General features: G+C 42.2%; 1 protein-coding gene across 2 annotated transcripts in view; it reads right to left on the bottom strand.

The window, feature by feature from the left end:
• PDIA5 (protein disulfide isomerase family A member 5) overlaps positions 1-21966 on the bottom strand; it is a 138474-nt gene extending 116508 nt beyond the window's left edge. The window contains exon 1 of one of the 2 annotated variants that reach the window (XM_033162684.1): positions 21802-21966. In XM_033162684.1, coding sequence (XP_033018575.1) covers positions 21802-21873 — 72 coding nt within the window. In that variant the 5' untranslated portion in view covers positions 21874-21966. Of the gene's footprint in view, positions 1-7737; positions 7797-21801 lie in introns of those variants that run through there. The other variant, XM_033162692.1, reaches the window with a different exon arrangement.
• Positions 21967-22313: the final 347 nt, after the last annotated feature.

Genomic DNA, 22313 nt, shown 5'->3' with positions numbered 1-22313 from the left:
TAAACATGAGAACTATTTGACGTTGGTTAAAAAGATGCAGGGCTTATGTAAGTGTGCATTTTTCAAGTTTTATAAAGTTGCAAAACTGGCTTACATTTGACCAGGGCAGCAGTGTCTACACAAAATCCAGCTCACTTTTACAAGCACCTGAAAAGCTCACCTTATGACATGACTATTGTAATTAATTTAACTTGATTTTCAACTATTCACAGCCTGTTCTGGAGGTTTCACACAGTAACTGAGACTCAGAGAGCTGTTTCACTCACTGTAAAATGCTATCCTGCCCAGCAGGCTTCCCACATCAAGCTGGTGACTGTAACTTTCCACCATATGCAGGGTTGTAGCATTGCTGGGCTTAAACTACAAGGCCTTGAACTCACATCACTGTCTGGTCATGAAGCTAATTGGATGGTGTTGGGCAAATCACTCTTTCACAGCCACTTTATTTTCTCCTTCTTTCAGGTCATACTGGGCATTCAGCTAAATGCTGAACTCTGCAAAAAGTGAGAGCTAGAAACCAAAGGGTGGTACCCTCCATTATTAGGAATGTGTTTTTGGAGTTGCTCTGATCACAAGAAGGTATTGCCGTGACACTTTTATTTTTATGAACAGGCTATGGTCACGTGTCAACCAAGTGGGAAATGAGTAGCCGGTTACAAACCATAACACAGAAACATTCTGCTCCCTATTGCTGCAACCAACTTGAGCCTACTAACTTGCTGTTTTCCAGCTAGGAACAGACCAGGTGTTCCAAATGACCCACAGCCCTCAGATTCCCTGTGCAGCTCACTCTCAGCTCGTGATTTTGTCTTATCCGCTTCGCTGATAATGTGTGTAAGAATCAGCTTGACCCAACTTGGGCCCTGATGGGGTTTTGCATGCTAAGTCAAGCTCCTGACCCATAGATTGTAAATTATACACAGAGACAGGAAGCAATTATGCTACTATAACAAAATTCTCTGGTGAGCCACACTAAGCACATGAAGTGCAAGATGTTTGTAACCTTGTTGGCCCTGCAGACTGACACACATTTTAAGATGTAGCAAGCTTTTCTGAAGCAGCAGAGTTTTCCTTCAGGCCCTCTAGACACCAGTACTTTACAGTAATAAAATGTGAAAGCTTAACTCTGTACGCAGATAGATGTAACATTTCTGCAGCAGTGGGAGACACTGCCCTGGAAACACTACTGGGGGTACAAGGCAACCCCATTTTGACAGCTAAGTATTGCTTCTGCTTTACCATCAATGCCACAGAGTAAGCTCAATAATGAGGTCTCATCCGTGTAGTAAACCAACCTGCTGCGTATCTGCAAGCTCAAAGCTTGTTTTGGGTTCTCAACTACCAGCATTCCATGCTCTTGACTGGTAATGACTACCCAGGATCTTAGTCAGAGATCTTCTACATCACCTGCTACCTGGTGCCAAGGAGTGGACTAGTCTAGAGACACTTCTGCACATGAAGCCTGTGTTCCACCATTGAGCTACAGCCCCTCTCTTCAGTTTTATATAAACTCAATTAACATGCATTTTCTTGAACACTGTCAGAAGAGAAGGGTTTACCCTCCACATCCCACTCATTCTCGATAAAATGGTCTTTGCAAGTTGACTTGTTTTTTTTCCCTTCCTCCCGCACAAGTTTTTCTTTTTCCTATTCAGTACCCACACTTTTAAAATGCAATTGTTGGCAAACCAAAAATTCTCCATGCCAAGGCAATCTTGGCACCATTTTAAAGCTCAAAGCACAGATTTGGGACAATCTAAATCATTATGTTAATATGCACAAAAGCTAGGATACATATTAAAATACCTGAATGACTGGAGCTCCTAAATCATATTTTCAGTCTAAGTAATTTGCCTTGGTCATATAAGTTCTACGGTCAGTACATCAAATATACTCATTTTGGATTAGAATACTGTGAAATGCAATACTGGTAAGTTGCTTCTGGAGAGAAGTAGCATACTTGGGAACAGATGCAGGTATCTGTGGCTTACCTATTTAGTGTCACTTCCTTGAATAACAAACTGAGAGAATAGACTGAACAGAGAGAGGGAGACGATAATGTTTCCTTGTGAAGACTGTGCAGAGCAAAATAGTGTCACCATCAACTGCTAAGTCATTTTGATGGAAGTGCTAAAGGTAGCGACCACAGACAAGGGGAACAAAAGAGGAGGGAGAATGTACAAAATGGCATAAGCCACTTACTGGCCATTGAGAAAGCCCAATAAACCACCAGCAAAAGGCACTCAAAGACATAAGCATAGTAGCACCCCATTCCTTTGATCAATCAACTTCAAACTGCATCTCATGTTACACTGGATGACATAACAGAACCCCACCTGTACATTTTTGTACATGCTTCAATGGATGTCACATGCAACAAAGCACCACAGTCTAAGACAGATTCTTAAAAGTGAGCAACAGAAGTATCCCCAAACCAAGCACATTTAATTTAAATCTTCACACAGATAACTACCTACAGCTCTGCCATTGTAGGCTGACCTAAAGCCGTTCCTCCCCAAATCAAGATAGGAGAAGGACAGAGAACACACTAGGATTTGATGACATGCTTTTCTGTCCTTTTGCTCATCATGCAAACGACTCCTGACCTTGTCCAATAATTGCTTCCTTTCCCATCACAAACGCTCCCTTCCATTGCTATTTACATTCTGAGCTGCAATCACCTTGATCACTCAACCATCAGTAACAAATGTCTCCAGAGGCATAAAGCGATTAGTAGAACAATCCCCAGTTTTTGTTCATGATTAATAGCTAACACTGTCTGAGAATTCTCCAGACAAAATCACCCATGGAGAAACAGGAGTAGCGCCATGACCCCCGCCCTAGGAGATGGCATACATTGAAAGTAAGGGTGGAACTTCTAAATATGGGGTTCTTAAATTCTATTCTAAAATCTCCTGATTAAGCCAAAAACTGTTGCATTTTAAACAGTTTTATTCCACCATTCATCTGACTTCAGGGTGACCATGTGTTATCCTCACTGTTAGGTAGAAACTTTTTCTATGATCTATTCAGGCAACCCTCCAAACCATGGTTTAGAGGATTGAAAATAAGTCATATATTCACACTGCTTTTACATCCATTGTTACTCTCTCAGTTTTCCACCCAGTGGCGGAGGAAGCCTCTTCGCCGCCCAGGGCAGCGGAGCGGAGGCACCCCCCTGGGGACGGGGCTGTCCCGTCCATCCGTAAAGAAGCACGGACGGGGTGGCGAGTGGCAGGAGTAGCTGGGGAGTGTCACCCCCCTCCCCTGGAACTTGGGGCATACCGCCCCCTACACCCTGCCCTTCCTACGCCACTGTTTCCCCCACAGTTTGAAGTGGGTTTCTGATTTTAGGTTGACAAGCATTTACCACAGTTGGCTTATTTGGACATCATGGCAAGCTATGTTCAGCGCTGAATCAAAAACTGTGAGGCAAGCCTCACACAAGAGGAGAATAGCCAAGCAGAATTTACAGTCCTACACATTATAGTTTGGATAACTGCTTGGCTAATAATATTAATAATATTTTGCTACTTACACCCTGCACATCTGACTGGGTTGGCCCAGCCACTCTGAGCAGCTTCTAATGGAATATAAAAAACACAGTGAAACATCAAACATTAAAAACTTTCCAATACAGGGCTGCCTTCAGATGCCTTTGGAAAGTTGTATAATTGCTTATCTCTTCAACATCTGATGGGAAGGTGTTCCACTCACTGGCCCAGTATCACTCAGTATGTTTCATAGCTGAATGAAACTCCCCAGTCCAAAACCCTAATCCATAGCACTAATATGACCCCACTAGTGAATGTTTTGCTAAGAGACTTATCCCTCCAGGGTGTGGAACAGTAGCACCTGAGGGCACCTACTGAAAGGTGAGATGACTCCCATCATCCCCTACCACTGACCATACTAGCTAGGGCTGATGGCAACTGCAGTCCAGCGGCAACTGTAGGGCCACACAGACATCACTAATGTAGAGAGCTGACAAATATTTATTGAACACTAATGGTAAAACATGAATGCGGATGAAATGAAAGAGACTGAGAACAAACGAAGAGACTCAAAGCATGCAGAAGTCATGCTCCTAACCATGGAAAGTTCTGAAACATGCCATGAAGGCCAACTTAGCTACCACCTTTTTATAGGAAGGTGGAGATTCTCAGGATTCTCTTTAACCAAGACATCTAGATTCTGTGTTGTCTATTGTGATCAAAAGGCATATACATTTTGAGACTCCATGTCTTCCAGGTATGTTACATCAAACAGCACACTTCAAATAAGAATCTCAGCTTTTTATCTAGCAAAGATGATGTCTAGCTTTGATATAACTCAGTTTTTTGCTAAGTTTCACTGTAGAACTCTGTGTAAGTCAAAATCTCTTAGTACTGGGGAGCAAAAAGCCCTCCCTAAAAAAGCTCATTCCTTTATTGGGTCTCATCTCAAGGCAGTTCACCTCATTATTAAAGCACACAGTACAAATTTTACAATTAAAAATGGTCAATTCTAAAATGGAAACAATCTCATGCAAACATGTAGCCAAGCTTAGCAGCGCTAAATCTGATTGGAAAATCCTGTTGGAACAAAAATGCATTGCATATTTATCTAAAGTCAACCAAGGATGGGTATGTGGGATAGCGACAACTTGGACTGCTACAGAAAATATTATGGGTCAACGTTTGACGAAAAAGAAGTTTTAGGTTGGTAAAAAAGTTTGGTAAATTAGGAGTCATTTATCCTGCTCATTACACTGGTTGCCATTATACTGTACTAAACAAACCAGTTAAGTTATTGGCTTCTTGTTTTCTGTGAGGCACCCTTGCATGGTCTGCCAATGATTAAAGATACAAATACCTTGTCAAAAGCCTCCATGTTCCTGACAAAGGCTACTTATCTCATTCTGGTCTTAGGAATATTAGCAAAAGAAAAAGCTATCCAGAGCATATATGCCATATGCTTCTCAGTCATTTCTAAGTTGTCCCAGGGGTCATGGAATGGTTGCTAAGCAACTGCCCTTGTGGTCTCTTGTAGCTCTATCCTTACCATTCTGTCAGGGTTATGAAAAGAACCTCTCGGATGGTAGCATCCAATGCTCTGCAACTCCACTCATGCAACAAGGTTCCTCTCCTCCACCAACATGCTCCCAAAATCTGCTCCTAAGATTCACCCAACTTTCTGGAGGGTGTACAGAGGACTACTACAAGGTCGAGGAGGAAAGAGTTATGTTCTGCAAGTCTCTTGTGCTAGTAAAACAGGAACATTGGATACTGTCCTGAAATTTCATGGCTACGTAGTACAAATTAGAAGTAACAGCGAAGCATATGGCATCTATGTGCTAAAGAGGCTAATCCCCCTTTCCTGCTGCCAGAATAAGACTGTAGTCCCTGACAGAAAAAAAGACATTTGATAGGGTTCCCAAGGCATCTTTAAGTGGTAGCAAGCTGGGCAACAAGATGCCAGTCACTGACACTACACAGCATAACAACAATCACTTCATTCAGATGTTACACCAAACCATGGTTTTATTTTTAATGACTGAACCTGTATCAGATCACAAATCATGACTTGTGAGAAACTGGCAAACAAAGATACCAAACCACAGTTTGAAACTGGTTTGCAAACCACAAGCAAGCTGACTATGGCTTGCTTTTTTTTTTGTCTAAATTGACAAACCATTAACAAACCAGTGATAGTCATTGCTGTGAACCAAAAGGATGCTGCTCCATGGAAACAGAAGTGAATTTATGAAGCAACTGGAAAACAAAACTACAAAAGTAGCTCTAACCACGGCTTGTCTTTCCTGTATTTTGGAGATCAAATGACAGTATGGATTCTTAGCTATGGTTAGCATAAACTATGTTTTGGCACAATATCTGAATGAATCCAGTTTCTAGTGACCAGTTGAGTAGAATCAAACTATTTGGTTGATGGTGTACTGAAGCAGTAAATCTAAGAGCTGTTTGCTGCACTATAAAGTAACATAAATGAAGTATAACTTACTTTACACACACACATACAGAGCACCATGAATGCTAGCAAATAATTGATGCTGCAAATTATGTGAGAAGGGTACCTTACCCTTCTCAATCTATTATACAATTTTTTCCCTGATGTTTTGGTGGCAGAAGTGTGGGGACAAAGCTTCTTCTAAAACAGGCATGGCCAAACTTGGCCCTCCAGCTGTTTTGGGACTACAACTCCCATACTCTCTAGCTAACAGGACCAGTGGTCAGGAATGATGGGAATTGTAGTTCCAAAACAGCTGGAGGGCCAAGTTTGGCCATGCCTGTTCTAAAACATATGTGGTGGACCTGCAGCCAGGTCCACATTTTGACTATTGGAAAAAAAGCTAAAATTACTAACCAACCAACCAACCAAAAAGGGCCCTAGAAGTAGCTCTGATAAGTTTGTTTATGGGTGAGGATGCAAAACTGCTAAATAAAAATCTGATAGGATACCTTTTGGTTGCAATACAAACAACCGTTGCTAACTTCTAGAATGACCTAAAGGGGTCTACTTTGGTCCTGGTACAGTATCAAATAGCTGTAAATGAAAAAAACTTACATAAAAGTTACATGCAGAGCTAGAAGGAAAAACACAAAGGTGCATTAATGGCTGTATTACTTCTTATTACTTTTACAAATAAATATGAAAACGGGAAGGTTCCTGTGGAGTTCGCTAATTTATGGAATTTGTAAACCCCAGTTCATATTAGACAGGCCCCATTCCTGGATAATTTTAAGCCGGCCTTAAAAACTCACCTCCATATTTTGGCCTCAGATGCAGGCCAATATTGTGGTTTGGGGTCTGGTGGCAGTACTTGCTGTATTATGCTGGATGGTTTTGGGGCTTGCTGATTTTAACAATGTTGATTAATTATACTATATTGAAATGATTATAGTGTTTTAAATGTTTTACTGTATTTTCCTATTCTATTTTGACTGTCAGACTGTAAACCACCATAGGAAGAATTACTGAAAGGTGGCAAATGAGTGTATTAAATAAATAATGTGTGCAATGTGGAGGACAAACAGCAAAGATATTCTATTTAAAGTGGCATTTCCAGTAGTCACCCATTTGTAGCATAAGGATAATGCAACTACAGGGCCACTGAGTCACTGAATAGAGCTTACCCATGAATACACAGTAGTTAAATGCTGAAAGGCGTTTTGGGGTTGTTGTTTTTTTAGGAAACATGTGTCTAACCATAGTATCTGTTGCTACAAGTTCTTTCAAGGCTCTGGGTAGCCAATTAATTATGCTGCATATTGCCAATTTTAAAATGCTTAGTGAAGGAAAGCCAGCACAACTATTTACTAATTAACAAATTATTGTAATATGGTCAATTACCTGCGCTGACTAAATTTTCCTTCCCTCTATGTATGTGGAATTCAATTCCACATCAAACTCAACACAATATTATTTCATTAACACTCTGGTTAATATTTGTTCCAGATACCATTTGTAAAAAGAATATATTTGTATAATTTTAACAATTAGGGACAGTCTGAGGGAAAAAAAGAGAGCGCGTATGCCACATTATTATGTTAGAAATTAGTTTCCATGGAAGCCTAGAGCTACTCGATGAGCATATTAACACACTAATCGGAGTCAGTGATGGGAACAAATTACCCCTAATAATACTTAGCACATATACAGGAAGCAATGTCTTCAAATGCAGCACCAATATTAACTAATTAACCCATATAACTCCCCTTCCAGGTTGATGAGAATTACCAATATTTAACATGAAGAGTAATGAGCAGCCAAGTTAGCCGCAAAAGCCAACTGGTTGCCATCTTGAGGCAGATTCATAATGTAGTGTTATCATGGGGTGGGCAGTGCCACCACAAGCCTATGCTGACTATTGGGAAGGTTACAGCCACAACTACAGCCAATCCTCTGCCTGACTAACAAAAATGTACTTCCATACGTGGTCATTTTTCAAAATCCAGCACTGAAGAGCATAGAAATAGCTGGTAGTCTGATAAAGGGGCACAAATGTATCCTGGAAGCTCAGATTTCCACTTCCAGGTTTCACAGCATGAAAATTAGTACCCAATTAAAAGAATGTGAGATTTCAAGCAATGTCCTGCATGGTTTGTCTAAATAACACACACACCCTACTGTGGCCAATGCCAGTGATTGGAGCTTGTGTACTTGTGCTTCTGTTGTTCCAGAGTGGACTATGTAGTTGATCCATGTTTCTATCCAGGAGCAGAATAGCCTGGCAGCAACAGAAGTTCCAAGTCCATAGGAGACCGGAAGCTCTGGGGCAAAAATTAAAGCTACAAATCTATAAACATTTATCTAGATGTCCCACTGACTTCAGCGGAACTTCCAAGTAGACATGTATAGGATTTCACTGTAAGAGCCCAACAGTAGCAGCCTTTCCATGCAGGCAGAGGCAGATACCTGGCAACATAAATTCACAACACTTAGACAAGTTTCTCTAAGTCCCCACACATTTTTCCTTAAAGCACTCCAGCAGTTCTTGGGAGTCAAAGATGTATGTGTGCATAGCTTTATTCAAGCCTCAAAGAACAGCTTATAGTCCTGAAAGGAGGGGATCTGTAGGCCAAGAAGCAGTGGGAGGATATTATAGAGAGACAAAATATAATGTGTCAAGGGCTGTGCCAGACAAGAGAAGCAGGTACAGTGCACACAGCGCTGAATGTTCTGTTGCCTGTACTTCAACATGCACCAGTGATGTATCAACCACGGTGGTCAGACACAGAACTAATAAGTTACAACCAATATGAGACTTCCACAAATAGGACACACAAACACATTTCTTGTGGCAAGAGCTTTTGCAGTGCTCTCATTTATGAAGAGTCTTGGCTTGCAGGCTTCTCAATCAAATCAGGAGCCTTGTGGCACCTTAAATGTTAACCATTCATTGTGGTGCCTCAGCAATTAGTAAGATCTACGAAGCCATATCTTTGGCTGGCAGACAGCATAACAGGGCTTGAAGACCATGACACAAGAGGGACCTTTTGTGTTATTTCTAAACCCAGTTAAAAGGTATATAAGATACCGATGACTGTACCCAGTAGCGATAATTACTGCTAATACAATCTTCCTAGGGCTGCTTGCTGATTTAACACATTGGGAGAGAAATACCTGCTCTTAATTAAGTTCTAAATTAATAGAATCAAACTTGCCAATATATTCTAGTTCAATCATTTCAGGCTGAAGTCTCCCCAACAGGTAGAAGTCAAGAAATTGGAGAAAACATGCAAGGTCATAAAACTAAGAACAGCTTTAGGAACAGCATTGCAATATTTTCTTTGTTTTGCTGGTGCATTTCAAGCAAGATGTTTCTACTTTGCTGCACTGATTTTAATAGCAGATAGGGCTTGTTGAACATTACCAATTTGCACTTATCTACACCGTGCTTCTCATCTCTGAAAAATGGATTAAACTGGTATGTCAACAGAAAGTCCTTCTAATTCAACAAAAATATGCTACAAATATCAGTCACAGTAAACACTTTTTATAGTTATTTTTTGATCTTGACACTGTATTATTAGCACTGTTGCTTATGACTCTTCAAGTCTTCATCATCACAGTAATGATAGCAATTGCAAGAACCACAGGACTCAAAACTGCGGCCGGCAGTGAAAGATAGGCGTGCCTGGCGTGCTCTGGTCCATGGGGTCACGAAGAGTCGGACATGACTGAATGACTGAACAACAACAACAACAGGACTCAATGCATTTGTTTAACACCAGGGGCAAGGGAGTGGGTGACAAGCACATGAACATCCAGTAAGGCACTGCCACTGTAATTATGCAGCCTGTTATACTGACTACTATAGAGGCCCAGTACAGATTTCCAAAGAAACAGAAACCAATACTTTTCAGATTTCTTGCATAAAGAATGCATGATAGGGCCTGTCATTCAACTGGTTAACTTGGTCATCTGACTTTTCCTTGACGGATTGCTCGATTAAATTTAAATGCACTTACAAAATGCGAAGCCAAAGGTATTCTTGATTAATCATGAATGAAGACAACACTTCCATGATAAAACTTGCAAGACAAGTTACCACCTTGTGCTGAAAGTCCAACTTAATGAATTCCTTTCTCGTCAATTTGGGAACATAAAACGCTACTGCAGTAAAACACCAGTGGCAAAATGGCTTCCAAGACAAAAACGAACTTCAGGGCAGATCCGAGTACAGTGGTACCTCGGATTAAGCACACTTCGGGTTAAATACACTTCAGGTTAAGAACTCCGCTTAAGAACAGAAATCGTGCTCTGGCGGCGCAGCGGCAGCAGGAGGTCCCATTAGCTAAAGTGGTCTTCAGGTTAAGTACGCTTCAGGTTAAGAACGGACCTCCAGAACGAATTAAGTACTTAACCCGAGGTACCACTGTACTGCAAAGGATCCTGATTTAAAGGAGATATTGACACTGATTTCAGCTGAGAACTGTCAGCCTCAGTTGCTTCTGCCACCTGAAAAGCGAACTCTCTGCTTAGTTTTGTATATAAATGGAAAGAAAAGGGCTCTTGGGGTTAAGTCTCTTATGAAAAACAGGTATGTGTTGTAAAGAAAGGAGGAAAAGAGTAATGATAATCCTGAACTCCTTTGAAAACCCATCTGAGGTGGGAAAGGGAAGAGTGTCCTTATGAATACCACTGGCACTGAGGGAATCACCATGTATTTACAGCTGCAAACTTTCATCTATTCAGTTGGCATAATCAACCAACCAAAGTAAGGCTTCCCTCCCTCAACAATTAATTCAGGGAGCCGAGTACATCACTGAGCAAAACCTGCACACACATACACACACACACACCTGCACAGAATCCTAACTTTGAAGAAGCAGCTGAAACAGGCACGCAAATGAGTCCTCAGAAGTTACTAGCTAGCCTGCCAACATACCGCGGTACTTTATTTGCAGAACCAGTTCTCTGCCTTTGGACAAGTGGCCTCATGGGGGCTTCCAAAATAAATATATGTAAGAAAACCAACATATCAAATTAAAACCATGAAAGAATGAGAAAGGCAACACAAAAAACAATTAGACTGGGTGCTAAAACAAGGTAAAAAGGTAAAGGGACCACTGACCAGTCCAGTCGCGGATGACTCTGGGTTTGCGGCGCTCATCTTGCTCTATAGGCCAAGGGAGCCGCCGTTTGTCTGCAGACAGCTTCCGGGTCATGTGGCCAGCATGACTAAGCTGCTTCTGGCAAACCAGAGCAGCACACGGAAACGCCGTTTACCTTCCCACCAGAGCGGTACCTATTTATCTACTTGCACTGCATGCTTTCGAACTGCTAGGTTGGCAGGAGCAGGGATCGAGCAACAGGAGCTCACCCAGTCGCAGGGATTCGAACCGCCAACCTTCTGTTCAGCAAGCCCTAGGCTCTGTGGTTTAACCCACAGCACAACCCGCGTCCCTTGCTAAAACCAGGAGAAGGATCTAATAAAAGGCTTTGCCTGGCACCTAAATGTGCACAATGGAGGTGCCAAGCAAGCACATGAGAATTCAAGAATTTGGGAGCCACCACAGAAAGGCCCTCTGTCATGTAGCCAGCTGCCAAACACTTTGAAACAAACTGGAAGCCAGTGAAGTTAATGACAGAGTGATATGCTACTGGTGTAAAGTCAAATTTAGCTTAAAGGAATAGAACTACTTCTCCATCAGCCTTAGCTTTTATAGTTGGAGTCAGTCAGGGCCCTGTGCCCCCAAACCAGGTGGAAAAAGGCTAGCAAGGCAGGGAACGATTATTGCAGGACTGACAGCAGTGACATAGTTCTGTCTCCCCCTCCCCACCAAGACTCTACCATTTGTGATCCCATTATTCAGTGAACTGAAAAGCTCATTGTTTTCTGTAAAAAAAAGTCAGGTTAGATGAATTTGCAGCTCCTGTGCCCTTGAGAATGCAGTCCTATACTCATCTACCAGGGAGTAAACCCCGCTGAGCTCAACAGCACTTGCTTCTGAGTAAATATAAATAGAATTGATAATTGTACTATTAGAATCAATTTGTAAATCATCAAAGGAGTGGGACCCTCACATTTCTGAAATCTAACCTGCATCTACCAACAACTTCCATATCATCTTAGTCAAGTGTTTCACAATCTCCAAAATAAAAATCCTAACACTGCATCACACATCCATGATGCAACAGTTAGCCAATATCAAAATACTATGGAGAACTCTGCATTACAGTTGAAAAATTAACTCATCTGCTCCTATCATTGGTTGCACCATAACATTCCTTGCTGGTTATGTAACTTTCCACATAGCATTCTCTGCTAGCTTTCAAAGCTTGGAGGAATCTTTTAAGGTCAAATCCACCTCTGTGATCCCACACAAACCAATAACCGTTTCTGACATTTCAGATAATGTTGAGAGCTATTGTTGACAATATTCATTCTCCTTAAGCAGTTAGCTTATTTCACTGCCTGTCTATTCTTAGATACTCTTCAGGATGCATAACCTAAATCTTTCCTTTATCTAGAACTTATCCCTGACACACCTGGGTTCAAATTCTAATTAAGTCAATGTGCCTTGAGCTTGTTACTACCTTACTGTGGCTTTATTAGAAAATGTGATTTTGGGTGCTATCCTATATATACTTACCTGAGAATCGCCTCCACTGAACTCAGTGAAGCATACTTCTAAAAAGGCATGCACAGAATTGCACTGTACAAGTGACCTACTTCGTAGGCAAGCACACCACTATACAAATTACAGAGAATAGCTATGGTAACAGCACAGTTTTTCCTACACTTTTAACTCAAAGGATCTATTAATGGAATTCTGTTTTTCTTCCTTACTTCTTAGTCTGGGGATGAGGAACTGCGGTCTTCCAGGTGTTGTTTGACTCCAAATCCCAGCAGCCCCAGACAGCATAGTCAACAATCGGTAATTGTAGTTCAACAAGGTAAGGAGGGCCACAAGGTTCCCATTCTTCTCTTGCCCCATTAACCTAGGCATTCTAGTTAGTCTGCCTCAGCTCCTGACCATTATTACCTTAAACCCACAACTGGAAAAGGTGGTTATCTACACAAAATCTTTGAATAGCCCAGCATCTGACAGTCACTGCTATGACAACCATTCATACAAATCAAAGTTATTATTCACCTTCACCCTCATGATGTCCACCTCCTGATGAAAAATGTGTTCTCCAGCTTATGGCTACACTCAGCTAAATACAGTCTGACTTTTACTGAAAGCCAGAAAACTAAGTCTTCCATTTATTACAGCAGGAAAAGGGAAATATCTAAATTAAATCACAACTTTTTGGTTGCGTCAAGGTAACCCATGAAAGGTTTATGAAGAAATCTACAATAAAATATTTTAATTGTACTATTATCACAATTTGTCAAAATCCTTTATTAGTTTACCCAGTCATTAGTGCTGAAAGCTTGCTTGATACAGATATACATTGACTAATATAATGGTTTTTAGCCCACATTTTAAACCAGGCCATTCTTGTAAAGGGGTTATTAATGGCGGAAGGCATTGTTGTAAACTGTGTTCACTTCTCAATTTACCATATTTTTCCGTGTATAAGATGATATTTTCCCCCAAATTATGTAAGTTTAAAATTGGGGGTCGTCTTAGACACATAATTTTGCAATTAAATATATAAATAAATACATGCCGCCATCCATACTCTTTCCCCCCAGCCTCCCCTCTCTATTGGCCTCATGACAAACCCTGTTCTGGTATTCCCCCACCCCAGCAGCCCCCACTCCAGACATCGTCCCTTCCACCTGGTTCCCTCAGCCGCCCCCTGGCTACCCAGACCCCCCATTCCCCAAGCGCACTCACTCAGGCAGCTCTGGCAGTTGCAGCTCCTTGAACAGCATTTGCATCTGCCACCACTCGTGGAGTAAACAGGGTACATACCGTAAATACTGAGACAAACGTGCAACACACAGGCGAGACAGCAGGAGCTGCCACTACGGTGGAGTTACGCTGAGCTGACAGGAGCAGCTGCCATTACACAGCTTGCTTCACTGTTTGATGTTTAAATATACGGTACTAAATATACCGGTGTTTTGAATATTTAATAAAATATCAAAGTTGTTCTGTTTGGTGTTTAATATTTATTTCTTAATTTGGGGCTCAAAAAATAGGGGTTGACTTATACATGGGGGCGGCTTATACACGGAGAAATACGGCAGTATGTTTTAATGTTTTCCTAACCATGGTTGCTTTGTACTTTTTTACTTAATGGGAAAGTGGTTATTAAATATTTTCCCTATACCTTCTGTATGAAGAGGCTACCATACAAGCTCTAAGTAAGTCATTCAAGAAGACTGGCACTGCCACTGGAATCCGTCTGTAGCCAATGATATCTACTTGCATGTAAGAGTGTTTCACATTCGAAATGTAACACTTCTTTTAAAATGGTTACGATAGTTTAAAGAACTTTAGGTTCTTCCAGGCCAGAACCTGCTCCTCCACCATTCACTTTGTTTTTCAGCTTTGAATCTCAGGGGTCAACTTCCTTCCTAGCGCTCAGCCGGCTTTCCAAAAGGGTGTTCATAGTTCTGAGATTCAGTGGGTAAGTTCACATGACCATATCAAGATGGCAGCTGAAATGTTTGAAACCATCACCTACAACGGCAAATCTCAAAACATGTCAACATCACAATCACTGCTTGGAAAACGTCAGAAACATTCACAAGGAGGCAAGAAATTTATCGCCTTGCAGTACATGTCAAAGTTTGGGGAAACACTCTCCCCACACATCCAGCAATTGTAATAGCTTCATTACATAAGCCATCACCTCAAATGGCTGTATGAATCCACTCAAAATAGAAAAGTAAGGAAATTGTGGGCACAGGAATACCATCACTCCGCTTGGCATTTAAAGAGAAGCAAACATCAACTTCTTACCACTTTTGCATTGTGCCATGCCATTGTTTTTCCTCTTGTCTGTACTACTCAGCTGCTTTTATTTCTTCAGCGAGGGAAGTTTGGTTGCCTGTGTATCCCTGTGAAGTTTCTGTACTTTGCTTCTGTGTTTATCTTTGGTGAGTGGCCTGTAGGGTTGAGAAAAAAACTCTACTCTCTCCCCTCACTTTGAGGGACAAAGCAACTACGTCAGAGGAATCTAATAAGAACACAGCAGAACCTCAAGAGAACACCCTCAGTTCCTTTACGTATGTTCTGCCAAATCAGGGGCTCAAGAAGCAAGACAAGTTGCTGTTCAATTGGTGAGGTGCGAGATTATCATCACTGCGGGAGGAGGGGATTCTGCTGGAGGAATGGATGCAAGCAAGCTATGACAGTAAACTAAAGTTGAAAGGTTCTTCAGGAGCCATTTTAGCTAACTCTTATGTACTGGAAGTATGTCAGCAGACTTAAACCATCCTGACATACACACAGACTCATGTTCCAAGCTTCCAGATTCTACTTTCCTTGGAACCATTCCAATCCTCAGTTTATTTTCTACTGAGATACTTCAAGAACTTCAAACTAAAATCTGCTGTGCTGCAACCAGGACTTACTGTGTTTTGTCATCCTCAGAGAGAGGTTAAAAAAACCTTTGAATAAACATTTCAAAACAAAGCTCTCCCCCCCACCCCCGCTGAAAAATTCATAACTGTCAAGTTCTACTTCAAGTACATTCTGTTTTTGAACAAGAAAGCCAAGAATAAGAAGGCTGCAGTTTAGTGTCTTCTTCTTTTTAAAGCATTTTATTTCCTACATCAGACAAATAGCTGAAAGCTTAATTGGCAGAAGGTGGCCTCCAGCATGAAACAACCTAAAGGCCTGACTCCAAGCAGGAGAACACACAATAATTATGGAAGTGAGTGAGCACTAAGGCTCCTCAAAGTCGGATTCTAAGCTTTTCGGTTAAATATTTTTCCCTGTAGAGAAGTAGCAGTCATATTCAGCAGTTCAATTAGCTACTCCAACTACACGATCTCAAGCCAAGAACACAGTAGGATAATGCCCTTTTAGTGAGACTATATATGCAAACACTCAACACATACTTCCACATGGTGAAAACAAAAGACCAACAAAAGCAATAAGCAATAAAGCATAAATAACGTGCTACTTTAAACTAAAGCTACAATCCTGAGCAAACTTGGAAAGAAAGCCCCATGGCCTGGTTCACATGACATGCTAAGCCAAACCTTGGCTTAGCAAGACTGTGCAAGCCTTGGAAAAACCTAGCCATTATGTTTTTGCGCCTGTAACCCAGGTTCCAGGAGTCATGTGGCAAATATCCCAGTTTCTAACACTGCTTCCAATGTTACAGTTGTATGATCTTAACTACATTGCTTGACTGTAAAGGTAAAGGTAAAAGGATCCCTAACCATTAGGTCCAGTCGCGGATGACTCTGGGGTTGGGGTGCTCATTCCGCTTTACTGGCTGAGGGAGCCGGCATACAGCTTCCAGGTCATGTGGCCAGCATGATTAAGCCGCTTCTGGCGAACCAGAGCAGTGCACGGAAACGCTGTTTACCTTCCCGCCGGAGTGGTACCTATTTATCTACTTGCACTTTGACGTGCTTTCAAACTGCTAGGTTGGCAGGAGTAGGGACCGAGCGACAGGAGCTCACCCCATCACGGGGATTTGAACTGCCGACCTTCTGATTGGCAAGCTTCTGATTGGTTTAACCCACAGCGCCACCCGCATCCCAGCTTGCCCTTATAAGTCACTTGTGCCAGTATGCAAGGAGAAAGACACACAGTAGAAATGGAAATGGCATTAACTATAGACTAAGGCAGAGGTGTTTAAACTGTGGTCACCAACCTGGCACCCGGAGATCTCCATGTAGTAACAATTGGACCCATGCCAGTAGCAAAACACACCTGAGGAATTTCGAACACTCGCTACAATGTCCTCCCTGGGAGCTTGAACACTTGTGTGGCATAACTTAGCCTGGGAGGGTCTAAGTAGCCATACAGACAGGACTGCACTGTAAGTCACTCAATGCTTGTCTAGTTGCAGATCACCCACTTGAGCACATGGGAATAAGTGATTCCCCTACACACACACCCGTGCCACAATTTTTGTTGGACAAGAAGAGGGGAGAATAATTGTTCCGGATCATTTCCTAAATTGGCAGTTGTAATCCTCAGAACCTGCAAGAATTTGGGGTAGCAACAATATTTAATTTGTTTTACTGCCTTGCAAACAGGACCTGCACCACTGTACAAGATGCAGCAAGAGTATCAAATATGTATTAAATTATAAAAAGCTAAATCTGTTACAAAATGATGCCAAGCTAATACAGGAATATAAATTCAAAACAGTACAATTCAGAAGTAGCATTTCATTGTATACATTGTTGGAGCGAAATTGGCTGAACCAACCTAAGCTCAGCATAAGAGCAAGCAAAGGAAATATGGGGCTAGACAAAGCAGATAGAGAATAATAAGGATAATCTACAATAGCATCGTGTAATTTAACCTTATCATGTAATATTCACCTCATTTCAGAAAGGGCAAGACTGCAATAAAAGGGTTTTGAGAAGAGCGACAGGACTTGCATGCCTGAGAACAGATCTTGAACAATCCTAAAAACAAAAGGCCACAGTGGGAATTTTCCACATGGAAAAGGTAAAAAGATGTTCTCTTTCCAGAAGAGGGATCAGTTGCAAATATTAATATTGGGATAGGGTATTGATTCCTGCTTCAGAGTACAGTAGAATCTTTATTTTTATTTTTATTTTTTTGCAAAAACTGCAGAACCTGGCAGGCATTGAAACACACAGGATTAAAGAACAGCATGGAGGACTGTAAAATAGCCATTACAGCAGACTATCTGAGTCATACAGATGATAGTGGACGCCCTATGTTGAAAAACAGCACCACTCCATCATGCATCAAGTAGCTCCACTTTGGCCAAACTTTTTATTAAAAAAAAATAGTTCTGCCAGAATTTGATGGAAGGAACTGAATGTCGAGATTAATCCAACTCCTATCCTACGTAGTAATAGGATCCAACCCATCAATCACCCCCCCACCCCAAAATACCAAACTGACCCATATCCAGAAGCATTTCACAAGTTGGAAACTGGAGGAGCAAACTTACATCGTTCTGACTGTTTTAAGAAGGCTTAACCCACCTTCTCTCAAAACCAAAGCATACTAGTACTATATAAAGGTAAAGGGACCCCTGACCGTTAGGTCATCACGGGCGACTCTGGGGTTGCAGCACTCATCTCGCTTTACTGGCGGAGGGAGCTGGCATACCGCTTCTGGGTCATGTGGCCAGCATGACTAAGTCGCTTCTGGCGAACCAGAGCAGCACACGGAAAAGCTGTTTACCTTCCCATCAGAACGGTACCTATTTATCTACTTGCACTTTGACGTGCTTTCAAACTGCTAGGTTGGCAGGAGCAGGGACCAAGCAACGGGAGCTCACCCCGTTGCGGGGATTCAAACCACCGACCTTCTGATTGACAAGCCCTAGGCTCTGTGGTTTAACCCACAGTGCCATCCGTGTCCTGGGTGTATATATAGTACTATATACTACAAGCAAAAATGAATCTTTTATTGGGAAAAAAATCCAGTTGGGTAACAAAATGTCCAGATCTATGTACGTAGTTATGTTTTTATAAGGAAAAATAAACCTTTATTTTATTATTAGTTTTACCACCATACAAATAGGGTAACCTGTACATGGGTCCACCCATGTGATCTGCACTTTCGAGATCTAGAACAAGAAAATCAGTTCCCACATGCAATAGGAAAAGGAGAGTCAGGAAGCAGTATTAAGGCTAAACAGTGGAATCCAGGTCCAGGAGGCACATCAAACTGTGATACTAAAAGAGGGTGGGAAGTAAATACCAAACACTTGGAAATGATTAAACAAAATCCTCTTCCAATTAAGACTTTCTGCAAAGCTCTGGAAGCTGACTGGAAGAGTGCATACTCTTAGCAGGAAACCAAAATTCATATAACACTTCCTGTTCGACATATGCACATTTGTGTTAAGTTAACCTAATAAAGTAACATTGCAAGCAATAACCACAGGCTCTTTCTTTGCCCAAAAAGTTTCAGTATTTCTCTCTTGAAATTAATTTAGCATTATCCCAAAACTGTACCCAGACTGTGCCACTTCAGAATAGACACTCTTCCCTACACATACATACATACACTGTCTGAGCCTTCTCCCTGACTTTCTAGTTTTCTATCTACAGGGCTCCTATTGAGGGACGATTCCATCATGAAATCCCCCACCTGCAATTTTACAGTCCAAACATACATTTGCCAATGTTTGTGAGAACCAGAGCAAGGATGGCATCTGCCTAGTGGCAAAGAAGATCACACTGAATGTTGACATTGATAAAATAAATTCAGACACTGGTTACCTTTTAAGTTAAGAAACACATCTTGTTGGCACATTATCATTGGCTGCACGCATTAGGAGTGTGCTAGGGCTTTGTTGCTTGAGTTTTTGTTTAAAACTGTGTTAGAAGCAAGAGTTTCAGTGAAAACCAACCACCCAACTCTTTTCCCAGGAATGGCACAAGCAAGTTGGTTGAGTGGGGGTTGCAAATAAGGATTGGTGGGGAAGGGAGTGGGGGGAAATGGCAACACAACCACAATTATACATTTTGTTTGTTGTAGGCAAATTAATGCACTGCTATCATGTCACTCTGTTTCAGAAGTCCACATCTGACTGACTAAGCAGGTGTAAGAAGATTAAGAACTTACCTAGGTTATGATTATTTGTCAGGGGACAGAAGGAAGTCTAATTTCACAGGGTAAATGAAAGAAGAATTTATGCAAGCATTCTTGTTAAACAACCTTCTGACTTATTCATGTTAAGCCTCTTTAAAGAATCAATTAAGAGTTGTAAAAGCTTTTTTCCCACCACAGAAAAAAGCTCCACTTTAGCAGCTAGTGTTATTAAACCATTTGTGGTACTCCATTTAAATTATACCATACCTTGATATTTCTGAATGTGCTGTCATAAAGCTTTTCCACTCAATGCCTAAAACTTCAAGGTTTCGTCTCTTTTTTCCCTCAGCACATTCAATGAGCACTCATATTGTGCAAAGTGTACCTATGCATACAGAGATCTGAGAATTCTCAAGGGAATTGCTCATTATTTTAATGTCACCCAGTCATATCCATATAACCATCCTCTATAAGGAATCCAAGTTACATTTCACCATGAATGAATGAAGTCTGAGTTTAAAACATTTACTGCAAAACCTAAAATAATCTGGTATTGTCAGGCTAATGTGGATAGCCTAAGCCATGTATTCCAAGCACTAAAAATGGAAATGATTTATTGTTATTGACAACAGACAGTTCAGATTCTTCTCTGGGATAACAGTAGGTATCTGAGAGTTGAGAGGAGCCATAAGGGAAGTCTACAAAATTCCAGTGGAAATGGAAAAAACACTTTAAAAAATGTTTCTGTTTTGAAACGGTGGTAGGAAAAACACAAGAGAATTAAGGGAAGTGGAAAGCAAACAATGATAAGTGCACTGCACTGCAAGCAAGGTCACAGGAATTTGAGAGCCCATGTGAGCCTTAAGTGTCAACCCTCCATCCTTCCTCAACCCACCTCTAAAAAGGAAACATTTCTACATTACTGAGAACACACATCTCTCAAGTCATCTTATCTCCTAACTTTGTGACTTATATTCTTTTCACAAAAATGAAGGCTGCAATCCTAAACACAATGACTAGGGAATGAGTCCCAATTTACTCAGCAAGACACACTTAAGAATAGCCACACCTAGAATTGCAAGATGTATAAGAAAGCAACCCAGCGTGTATGCACTTGGGAGAGAGTCCCAGTGGGGTTTATCTTTTGAGTAAACAAGCAGAGGACCTGTCTGTGCTTATTTCACTCTTGAACCCATTTTCTGAGAGCAGGTTTGAAGCACTAGCTTCAGCAAACAGTATTTAGGCTGCTGTCCTTCCCTGGGAGCAAGTCTCCCTGAACTCAAGGGACTTGCTTCGGAGTAGCATAGGATTGCACCGTTACATTCTAATTACCACTGAAATACTGTATATTTCAATACTACAGAAGAAGTCTGGTTTCACCACGGCACATTCAGTTCGTTGCTTTTATTTCTATTTTAAAAAGAAAGGGGGAAAGGAAATAGGTCGACTGATTCTGCACAAAAATTTAGTCCAGAGCTAACCATTTGAACTAACCTAATCATTGTCGCCACACACCTCTCTCCCTCCTCACAGAGTAGGGGAATGACTTACACCTACCTACTGTAGAATCGAGAGAGAGAGAGAGAGAGAGAGAGAGAGAGAAATGGTAACAGTGCTGCTCTACAGGACATACTGTATTGTATAATCATCCCAGAAACAGCAATGTAAAACATGCAGCCGGAGAACCTGAGCTCGGGACTGATAAAGGACCCGAGCGTTAAGTGGCCGTGGAGACATAAATCAGCCGGCAACTAGCCTGCCTTGGAGCAGCCGGGTTTCCTCCAACTCACCAACAACCGGCCACGGGCGCCTCGCAAGCGTGGCGTGCAAAGCAAAGCAGCACGAGCCTGCAAGCAGCGGCTCCTCTCGTGAGGTATTTGCACACACACATACACAAACTCCGCCTGCCCGCCCGCCCGCTTTCCAAAGGCCGAAGAAGTTTTAACTTCTGCCACCTAAGCAATGTGAGCCTGCCGCTTTCACTTTGACAGGCGAGCTGTGTGCAAACACACAAGCACACACAGAGCCCGGCTCCTCCAGAATCACCAGTTCCCACCAGCACCAGCACCAGTGTACCAGCCCAAGTGCCCCGGACAGCTCGCCCCCGCCCTCCGCCGCCCCGCGCGTCCTTCACGAAACGCCCCTCCGCAGCAGAAGCCGCTTCCCAGCAACAGCCACTTACCAAGAGGGCGAGCAGCAACATCCTCCCTGCGAAGCACTTCGTCCTCCCAAAGCTGCGCCCCGCCAGAACCATCACCGACTGCCGCTCGCGCTGGCAGAACGAGGAGCTGCTGGCTCTGGCTGGTGCTGCTGCTGCTGCTGCCACGTCTGGCTAGGCATGCGCAATCCACAGGGAAAATCCTGCTACACTGGAGCGGAGCGCGGAGCGGCCGAGGTGCATGCTGGGAATCGTAGTCTCTCCGGCGGTTTAGGGGTTGGGTAACGGGCGAGGAAACAGGTGGGAAGAAGTATCGGATTAACACGTCTGCTGCAGGATATAGTCTAATCCGAATTGGCATAGGAAGGGGGGGGCGCGCGGCGGGCACCCTCCGTGTGGTAGTAGTAGATGCTTCCTCTGCAGAGACTAAGAGCCTGAGGTCTGAGCAGAGCAATCGCTGCTTCAAATCTCATTCTGACTGGTCCGTTTCAAAATAACCGGGGTGAGCAAAGCAGAGGGGGGATGTAGATGCTTGG

Source organism: Lacerta agilis, chromosome 1 (genome assembly GCF_009819535.1).
Source record: "Lacerta agilis isolate rLacAgi1 chromosome 1, rLacAgi1.pri, whole genome shotgun sequence".
Classification (NCBI taxonomy): domain Eukaryota; kingdom Metazoa; phylum Chordata; class Lepidosauria; order Squamata; family Lacertidae; genus Lacerta; species Lacerta agilis.
This window is presented reverse-complemented; position numbering and strand designations above follow the sequence as displayed.